The sequence below is a fragment of the Homarus americanus genome, unplaced genomic scaffold, assembly GCF_018991925.1.
Source record: "Homarus americanus isolate GMGI-L3 unplaced genomic scaffold, GMGI_Hamer_2.0 scaffold54095, whole genome shotgun sequence".
In the NCBI taxonomy this organism is placed as follows: domain Eukaryota; kingdom Metazoa; phylum Arthropoda; class Malacostraca; order Decapoda; family Nephropidae; genus Homarus; species Homarus americanus.
The window spans coordinates 165,001-175,000 of record NW_024742051.1 but is presented as its reverse complement, the minus strand read 5'-3'; the positions used below and the strand labels follow the sequence as shown (position 1 = coordinate 175,000).

Genomic DNA, 10,000 nt, shown 5'->3' with positions numbered 1-10,000 from the left:
ATGGCGTGGTCGACGTCAAAGGAAGAGCCGCACACGCATTGGGAGGGCAAACCTTCCACTGGCCTACCGTACCTTAGAGCAATGGCATCTGTAAATTCTTGTTTATTGAGACTGAAACCATTTGCCCTTATCGGTAACGTAGTTAACCAGTTCGAGGCGCCCACCTCCTGCGCTATAGCTACTTTTTTTTCAAATTCTCTGGTACCTGCAACAACAGTTGCTGTAACTTAACACTTTGGCCGTGCTGTCGTTCTGTCGTAATGGACCGTCGAATCTTGTTTACTTCGCTGGTATCCACCTCACCTGTTGCCAGCTATCTCCTCTGGATTGGTCAATCCCATTCCTCCCAGTCTCGGTGGTAGCGCAAGGAGTGATCTTTCTGCTGGGGTTAAGTGAGGATGTTTCACTAATTTGGGAATGAAATTGACGCTGATAGCTTCTTCCAGAGGGTGGAGGAGGGGTCCGATATGAGGGATAGTGCGCCTCAGGTAGTTCCAGCGATGCTTGACTCCATGGGTGAATGCAGCAAAAGCCGCATGTGGCTCTGTGTTAGTAATCTCAGACAGAGCTTGGATTTCACTAACCCACTCATTCATCTTTCCCGCTACGTACTCGGTCTTGAAGTCCGTAGTGCCAATTACTGCGCCTAGATGTCTTTGGCCGTCAATTGTTATTTTGACCTCACTTCCCCCGAACACCTCCATTGGCCGTTCATAATGTTCTGGCTTCACAATAAGGGAGGACTTGCTGGCGTTTGGGTAGTACCCTATTTGTGGACCATATGATGTTATCAGGTCCCACCACTTTTCCCAGCCACCCACTCAAATTAAAACTAAAACTTCCAATGAAATTAAACATATAATTAATTGGATATAAGGTTCTCCATTTTCTTTTACATCTTAAATCTAGATTATCCTCTGAGATTCGGTGGCGGACTGACAGGCCCAGCAACCTCTTGTACTTCATTAGGTCCATCATCGACGTCGTCATTAATTTAGTTGTGGTGTGCTCTATTAACGGGGCCCTGGCCAACTGCCCAGCGTGCCCATGCGTTAAGACGGCTTTAACTTCACCCCTCCCCTCCTCTTCTATCCATTCCCCTCCCCACCCCACATCACCTCTCCCCTTCTGCCCCTCCTCAACCCCCCTCACCCCTCCCCTTCGTGCCTACCTCTCCCCCACACCATCCCTCCCTCCCAACACCCCTCACCCCTCCCTTTGTTACCCACCTCTTCCCTCCTCTCCTGGCCCCTCCTCACCCCCCCCCACCCCTCATCGTGGGCGCCATGCTTACGTGTGACACAGGCACTTGACCCAGCCAATCACGAGATACGTCCCAGCTCAGGTATATAAGGAGGTGTGCCAAGTGCAGCGGCAGACAATCCCTGAGACGCTTCTTACCTGTCAACTACAAGAAATTAATTTGGTAAGCAAGAGAGAGAAGACCCAAGACCTGCCTGAAGAAGGACTACACGAGCTACAGTCTATAGTATGATGACTGGTGAGGCGTTCATGATGAAGCTCCTGGTGGTGTGGCTGACGCTGCTGGTGGTCCTGAGTGAAGGGTCGAGGGTGCTGATGGTGCTGCCTCTTGGTTCACCATCACACAAGAACTTGGTGACGCCGCTGGCAGAGTCGCTGGGTCGTGTAGGTCACCAGGTAACGATAGCGTCACTACACGCAGGACCCGCCAGTCACCACTACACCGACCTGGTGGCCAGCGAGGCCTGGGAGACCATCCGTAAAGTGACGGGAAGCTTCGACGTGTTCAAGATGCGGGAAGCCAGCGGCGGGAAGAACATCAACTCTGAGGTGATGAAGAAGGTTATCCGTAACCTGCCGGAGTACTGTGACGCCTTCCTGCGTGATCCAGGTGTCCGTAGTGCCTGGCACACCAAGCCAGACGTGGTGATCCTGCCAGCCTTCATGAACGAGTGTGGACTGGCACTCGTACACAAGTTTAAGGTCCCCTTCATCTACATCACCACCTCAGGTCTAACACCGTGGACGGCCGACCTGTTGGCCAATCCCGAGAACCCAGCCTACGTGCCCAACCAGTACCTCAGTTATGGTGCTAACATGAACCTTTGGGAGAGAACCGTCAACACCCTTGTTAGGTGAGTTAACACTTACTGCACACCTGTATAACACGCCTGTATCACATACACCTGTCTTATATATATATATATATATATATATATATATATATATATATATATATATATATATACTACTATATATATATAACACACAACACACCTGTCTCACACCTGCTGTTCTCCCTCCTCAGAATCATCAGTCCCTATCTACGCAGTCAGCTGGTGATGAAGAGAGTGGAAGGTGTAGTACAGAGGTTCCTGGGGGACCCGACGGTGTCCCTGACGGAGGTGGAGAAGAACGTGTCCTTGGTCTTGGTCAACTCTCACTACTCCCTCGGCCACCCTCGGCCGCTCATGCCCAACGTGGTGGAGGTCGGTGCCATGCACTGTCGGCCCGCTCGGCCACTACAAGACGCTCAGCTGCGTCACTTCCTCGACTCGTCGACAGTACCTGTGGTGGTGTTCAGTCTGGGCTCCACCATCCGCAGTCAACAACTGCCGCTCTGGCTCAGGCAGTCTGTGCTGGCAGCTTTTGCTCGTCTGCCATACCGTGTCTTATGGAAGTGGGAGGGCGCCGCCATCCCCGACCTGCCACCCAACGTCATCACTAGCGCCTGGCTCCCCCAACAGGACGTGCTGGGTCACGAGCGCGTGCGCGCCTTCGTCACTCACGGAGGACTGCTGTCACTGCAGGAAGCTGTGTACCACAACGTGCCGATAGTTGGTCTGCCCCTCATGAGTGACCAGCACCTCAACGTGCGCCAGGCAGTGACACTCGGCCTGGGTCGTCAACTGACACTGGAGACTCTCACAGAAGACAATTTGTACGAGGCCATCACAGCTGTTGTCGAGGACGACCAATACCGAGGACGAGTGAAGCAAACATCAACACTACTACGAGACCAAGAGACTCCTCCCCTCCAGCGAGCTGTGTACTGGACGGAACACGTGTTGCGTCACGGCGGCGCCCCTCACCTGCGCTCACCTGCCGCCAACATGCCGCTACACCAGTACTTCTTACTGGACGTGGCCGCTGTCTTGGCGGTGGCGGCTGCTGTGTTGGTGCTGCTGCTGTGGTGGACGACGAGGGCTGTTACCCGAGCCCTTACCAGAGCCCTTAGGAAGGCTGCCACCTCCCTCCTCACCTTAGTCAGGTCCCACGTCAAGCTGGAGTGAACCTTACACATCCTTGAAGAAGAAAGATCTGAGACTCGGACCAGTACAAGCGCCAAGGCAAGCGAACGTCCGTCTGGCTACAGCAACCCCCTTCCCCCTTATACATATCAACACGAGGTGAAAGAGCAACGCCTGACGCTTTTTTCTGCTTGTGCTGGCACTGACTTTATGGCTTGACTGAAATGGACAGCGTCGAGAAGGAAGACTCTGCCATAACATGTATCTGATGCTTGTCACTCACCCCTGAGTCACTCACTCTTAAGTCACTCACTCCTAAGTCACTCACCCCTGAGTCACTTACTCTTAAGTCACTCACTCCTAAGTCACTCAGTCCTAAGTCACTCACTTCTAAGTCACTCATTCTTAAGCCACTCATTCTTAAGTCACTCCTAAGTCACTCAGTCCTAAGTCACTCAGTCCTAAGTCAATCACACCTTCATTACTGTTACCTCTTATTGATCATCTATGTTGTCAATCATCTAATAACGGTAACATAAGCTAAGTCAATCACATATTTACGCCATCAATCACATATTTACGTCACCAATCACATATTTACAAACGTTCATATTGTCATACCCTCATATTTTTATAATTATATATATATAAACATTTTACTTCAGCTCGATAATGTGTATATACAGTATATATATAAACATTCCCTAATTATTGTGTTATTTTACATGTTAAATAATTATAATCATTCACTCATCTATTGTTGTTAAAAATATATTAACGTTGAGTATGATTGTTACGTTACATTTTTTTTAAGTTTTATATTATGAATTTTCTATGAGTAAAATATTGATCAAATTAAATTGGTGTTTGTATTGAAATTTATCCTCTTTATTAACTAGTTTAGATCATATTACGGAATGGGGAGTCATAGTTCTGAGTTATTGACACAGGGAATGATAACTGATGAATAGATTGGAAAATAACTTAAATTGGTAATAATAACAATAAAATAAGAATAAATGTAATAATATTAATAGTAATAGTAATAATAATAATAATAATAATAATAATAATAATAATAATAATAATAATAATAATAATAATAATAATAATAACAACAACAATAATAATAATAATAATAATAATAATAATAATAATAATAATAATAATAATAATAGTCACACAGGTATACACTTAAGCATGTATATAACCGATGCAAGTATACAAAGACCATGGAGATATGTATACAATGTCCAATATACCTAGACAGTACAAGTATACAAACAACGGTATACAGTAAGGCAATTTGACCCACGATAACAGATAAAGTTACCGACAAGTTTTAATGGTTAACTAGAAAGACTTCAAAATATAAATCAGCTTTTAATATCGCCTTAAACACCAAACTCTATCTCTTCAATTTACACTAAAAAAAGAAAAAATCAGATTAGTTGTATGTAAAGAATAAATTAAGAAATGAAGTAGTATCTCCTTAAATTCCAAATATAAAACTATTTTCTTTTAGTTGGGTTTTGTGACGGTAACTATGATAAAATGTGTAACGTTGACGTATGATAGATGATTAACTCCCTAATGCCATCTAGGGGGTTTGGTTAGGTTAGGTTACTACAGTATGTCTTATAAAATTGGTGAAAAACAGCATAAAAGTTCACTAATTTTATATAGCTGAATGAAAGAAAATAGGTATTGTATTTCACGTCGAAGCTCTGATGAAAGTTCAATAAAAATCAGTATTATTTTTCTTATTTTTTTCGCTTTAAGTACAAAAAACACGTTTATTTTATAATGTAATTTAGGGATTCTAGTTCCTGTTTAATACCAGCAGCTCCAAATGGTACAAAAGTTTACAGTTAATGCATGAAAAACAAAAATATAAAATAGCAGTTGTAGTCGCTGGGATGAAAGATGGTCGCTTATATACTAACACCGGGATATTTTTGCGTATTTTCTCGCTTCAATTATCAATAAACATCGGTATTTTAACACAATTTTATGTTTTTAGTTCCTGTGTCATATAAACAGTTCAAAACACCAATATCATTCACTAAATTTCGTAAAAACTGAAAAATATAGTCATCAGTTCGATGCGTCTGAGCGAAATTCAATTGATATTTTATTTTTCTTATTTTCTCGCTTTAATTAGGAAAAACAAACATTATATTGTAAAATAATTTTAGATTTGTAGTTTTCTTCAATATAAACTGTCAAAAATGGCATAGGAATTAATAATAATCCCGTAATCCGAAAAAAATAAATACATATATATTATGTATGTCTGTTGTAGTCTGTGGGACGACAAAATGGCCGACGGTATAATATCAAACCCGTGTTTTTTTTCCTATTTTTCTCGCTGTAATCATCAAAAAACATTGATATATTCTAACAGGATTTTAGCTTTGTAGTTACTTAATTACATAAAAAATTAAAAATGTTATAAAGATATATAATAAGAACATAAAGTACAAAACTATTACTGACCCATAAAACTACATCTGGCACTGGTCCCGGCAGCCTAGGTTAAAACGGATGTTCCATATTTTTCTTCCATAAATAATATAAAGACACTATTAATTTATAACAACACCTACTTTAGTTCTTCCTTTTTTATGCCAGTTGTAGAAAACCTCCCCAAAGTCACTAGTAAATAAGAAAACTAAAAAAAAGTGGAATAATTAATTTGCTTTCCTTGCAGTTGTTCTTCTCCTTGACTAAAAAAATCGCAATGGCCAAATTTGTATTAATTTTTTTCAAACTTTTTAAAAACTTGTAAAATTTATTAGATTAGTATTTTATTATTGTTTTATTATGGTTTTGGGGTGATAATATGGTATAAATGATAGCGAATTATACAGAAACTTTGATATAACGAAATTAATGAATGACTGCACTCGTAAATAATTTAATAAAAAAAAATTATATACTAAAATAACAATACAATATGAAAATAATATGGAACAATAAAACAAATTGTTTATTAAAATTATTAACGACAGGGCGCGTAAATGAATTATATATATATATATATATATATATATATATATATATATATATATATATATATATATATATATATATATATATATATATATATATAAAGTAATAATCCTCTTGTGTATTTGGGAATCAATCACAAATAAAAACCAAAGCGGAAAATAAATAGTTATTAAAAAAGAAAATACTGTATATGATTCCCAGGAAAAAGTATTCGAATGAAATTAGATATTCAAAATACAATTGCATTGATAATATTATTAGGTTGATATTGAGATTAAGAACAATTAATTTAAATTAAAAAGTCTATGAAATAACTAGTTTAGGAGTACAAGGACATTAAGGCCTTGATAATTAAAAAATAAACAGTTAATAACATTACAAGTATTTATTCCTGATAAACAGCGACATCATAAGAAATGTTAAACTAATTACACCATGTTCATAGTTTGTCAATTGTCCTTCTATTATATTATAGACGACGGTAATATGCCCTTCTTTTTTTCAACTACATTAAAATTTAATAATATAATATCGAAGAATACGTAAGATTTCTTTATAAAATATCCTCATAACTAATACATATTTAGATTATTTTCTTTTCCTCATAATCCGTATATAACGTAATAAGGCGGCAAGTCTCAAATATCCATTAATGTATTTATTTCCATGATCACTACAACACGAGGCTGTCTGCCGTGTCCTTGACGAAGAGTGATCAATAAGGTAAGCGGGATTAATAGGAATATCAATAAAACACTAATCAACACCATATAATGGGAAAATAAGGCCAAAGAATAGATTATCAAAGCCAAGTTGTAATTGCTTAAAATTTGTGACAATAATAATAATAATAATAATAAAATACCTCCCATACTTGCTATATATTTCTTGAATTATTAATAACTTGTACATAAAATTCTTAGGATAATAATACTCTAATATATTAAATTTTATTATAATTTACTAACATATACTGTATGTTCTAACTTATCCATGTATTCATAATTATTTAATATTGGTATACTTATTTTTTATTTAATCTTATTCTTAATTTTTATTATTTTTTTCTTTTTAATCTTTGGTTTGTTAAGTTATCACAGTTTTGAAGTTAATGTGAAGAAAGTTGATTGTGTTTGTAGATTTGTGTGTGTGTGTGTGTGTGTGTGTGTGTGTGTGTGTGTGTGTGTGTGTGTGTGTGTGTGTGTGTTGTTGTGTGTGTGTGTGTGTGTGTGTAAAACAGACAACCCCCACACACACACAAACTCAAAACCTGAAGGAAAACTCCACCAAGACGAATCCTTCAGAGTCCTACGGTGATCCTAAGCTTGAGGGAACCCAGAGAGAGATCCTTCAAGCAGAGAGAGTCCTGTAGTTAGGAGCTGACCCAGATTAAATGGGCAGGAGGAGTAGGCTAGGTCACAGTGCCCTATATCCCTACCGTAGGACTCTGCAATACAGTGGTCGTGCAGCTCATCCTTCGACGTGTTCAGTCCGTGTGTAGGTCTGTAGGAGATGGTGGTAGTTGTGGTTATTGGGAATGGTGGTAGTTGTGGTTATTGGTGATGGTGGTAGTTTGATTAGGTTACATTACGTCAGGTTAGGTTATGTCAGGTTAGATGGTAGTAGTTGTGGTTGTTGGGAATGGTAGTAGTTGTGGTTATAGGGGATGGTGGTAGTTATGGTTATTGGGTTATTTGAATATGATTATTTAACCCCTTGAGTATGATGCCTTAACCCTTGAATATGATGACTTAACCCCTTGAGTATGATGACTTAACCCTTTGAATATGAAACTTAACCCCATGAATATGATGACTTAACCCTTTGAGTACGATGACTTTAACCCCTTGAGTACGATGACTTTAACCAGACTACTACACACAAACTCTCTCACTTACGACAGCACGAGGCCAAGAAGTTGTCCCACAAGGCCAAAATCGTCTGCTGGGTCCTCCGCTGTTTTACAAATGGCTTTCAGTAGACATTCCCTGCCGTTAATCCCGAAGCTGTGGGGGTGGATTAGTGGATTAAGTGGATTTAGTGGATTAGCTATGTATTTAGATTAGTTAGGATGGGGAGAGTTGAGTTAGTTATTTTCTTTGATTAGTTAAAGGGAATATTAACTTAGGAAATATTGATGATTAATTAGTATTTGTGTTATATTGATGGTTAGGAAAATGGTAACTCTATCTCTCTCTCTCTCACACACACACACACACACACACACGCACACACACTCTCTCTCTCTCTCTCTCTCTCACACACACACACACACACGCACACACACACTCTCTCTCTCTCTCACACACACACACTCACACACTCACTTGGTAAAGACAGACTCGAGGGAATTGTAAGTTACAACTCTATCTTGATCAATTTGACTCCTGCCCACACTAACGATTTCGCTCGGTAGTGTGTAGATGGCTCGGATAAACCCCTTGAACACGCCCTCTGTAACACATGAGAGGTGAGAGAGAGTGAGAGAGATTGAGAGAGGGGGAGAGTGAGAGAGAGAGAGAGGGGGGAGATAGTGAGAGAGAGAGAGAGTGAGAGGAGGAGAGAAATATTTCCTCTGTAAGTTACATGATGTGTGTGTGTGTGTGTGTGTGTGTGTGTGTCTGTGTGTGTGTGTGTGTGTGTGTGTGTGTGTGTGTGTGTGTGTGTGTGTGTGTGTGTGTGTGTGTGTGTGTGTATGAAAGATTGTTTGTGTATGTGAGAGAGAGAAAAAGAAAGAGAGAGAGAGAAAATAATATCACCACACTCTCTCAATAACTGAAAAAAAATTAACTTGGTTAATAATCACCACCAATAACATCAATCACAGAACAATAACTAAGGTTAATAATCATCAATAACAATAACATTAATAACTAAGGTTAATCACCATCAATCACATGTACCAGTGGTTAAAGCCAATACTCACTTATATTACTGTCGAATTTACTAAACAGAGGAATTTTAATCTTATTATTGAAGGTTAAAGTCGAGGATGAAGGGAAGGTCAAGTAATAACGCTTGGTTCTCGATTTGACCTCTTGGGATACTGCATACCGTGAGAGGTCAAAGCCGGGGTCACCTAATTCCCCCGGGTCTCCTTTGAAGGCCTGGCGGGCATGGGTAACGTGGGTTAAAGTTGTTATGCTTATTATCACGCCCACGGTCGCCCATACAGTCATGGGTTTCATTCTGTGGGTGGGTTAAGGTTTGGTTAAATCAGGGGTTAATTTTTGAAGGTATAGTGGGCATGGGTGGGGTGGGTTCGCTATGCCCGCTATCACGCCCACGGCCGCCCATATGTCTTTTGGTTTCATTCTAACCTAATTTAGTGAAAGGTATATAAAAGCTAATTAATCTACTTAATTATGTGGTAAATACAGGTAAAGTCTTGATTATTTTAAGTAACTTTCTAACAAAATAGTATTATAAATAGTGGTGGTGGTAGTGGTGGTGGTAGTAATAGTAGTAGTGGTGGTAGTGGTGGTGGTAGTGGTGAGTGGTGGTGGTGGTGCAATTGAGCAGTGAAGGGGTGAGGTGATGATGGTGGTGGTAGTGGTGAGGTGGTAGTAATGGTAGTGAGGTGGTCTGGTGGTGGTGGTAGTAGTAAGAGTAATAGCAACTTTAATACAAGTAACAGTAATCACAAAACCTACCTGAAGAAGTAGCAGTAGCACCAGCAGTAGCAGTAGCAGTAGCACCAGCAGTAGCAGTAGCACCAACAGTAGCAGTAGCACCAGCAGTAGCAGTAGCAC

The 10,000-nt window shown here is 40.0% G+C and overlaps 2 protein-coding genes across 3 annotated transcripts in view; one reads left to right on the top strand and one right to left on the bottom strand.

Annotated features, from left to right (window-relative positions):
* Positions 1-1,371: 1,371 nt before the first annotated feature.
* LOC121876453 (UDP-glycosyltransferase UGT5-like) lies at positions 1,372-3,930 on the top strand. Its single transcript, XM_042381548.1, has 2 exons — positions 1,372-2,117; positions 2,291-3,930. The coding sequence occupies exons 1-2, from the start codon at positions 1,492-1,494 to the stop codon at positions 3,273-3,275; spliced, it is 1,611 nt and encodes a 536-aa protein (XP_042237482.1). The 5' UTR covers positions 1,372-1,491; the 3' UTR covers positions 3,276-3,930.
* Positions 3,931-7,498: 3,568 nt separating this feature from the next.
* LOC121876454 overlaps positions 7,499-10,000 on the bottom strand; it is a 2,599-nt gene continuing 97 nt past the window's right edge. The window contains exons 1-5 of one of the 2 annotated variants that reach the window (XM_042381549.1): positions 9,902-10,000; positions 9,175-9,437; positions 8,576-8,702; positions 8,147-8,254; positions 7,499-7,751 (exon numbers count right to left, since the gene is read on the bottom strand). The exon at positions 9,902-10,000 is cut by the window's right edge and continues 97 nt beyond it. In XM_042381549.1, the coding sequence (XP_042237483.1) occupies positions 7,568-7,751; positions 8,147-8,254; positions 8,576-8,702; positions 9,175-9,436 (681 nt within the window). In that variant the 5' untranslated portion in view covers position 9,437; positions 9,902-10,000 and the 3' untranslated portion in view covers positions 7,499-7,567. The remainder of the gene's footprint in view (positions 7,752-8,146; positions 8,255-8,575; positions 8,703-9,174; positions 9,438-9,901) is intronic. The other variant, XM_042381550.1, reaches the window with a different exon arrangement.

Coding starts and splice junctions, on each gene's coding strand:
- LOC121876453 (XM_042381548.1), top strand. CDS start 1,492: ATGATGACTGGTGAGGCGTTCATGATGAAGCTCCTGGTGGTGTGGCTG. Junction 2,118..2,290: donor ACCGTCAACACCCTTGTTAG/GTGAGTTAACAC, acceptor CTCCCTCCTCAG/AATCATCAGTCCCTATCTAC.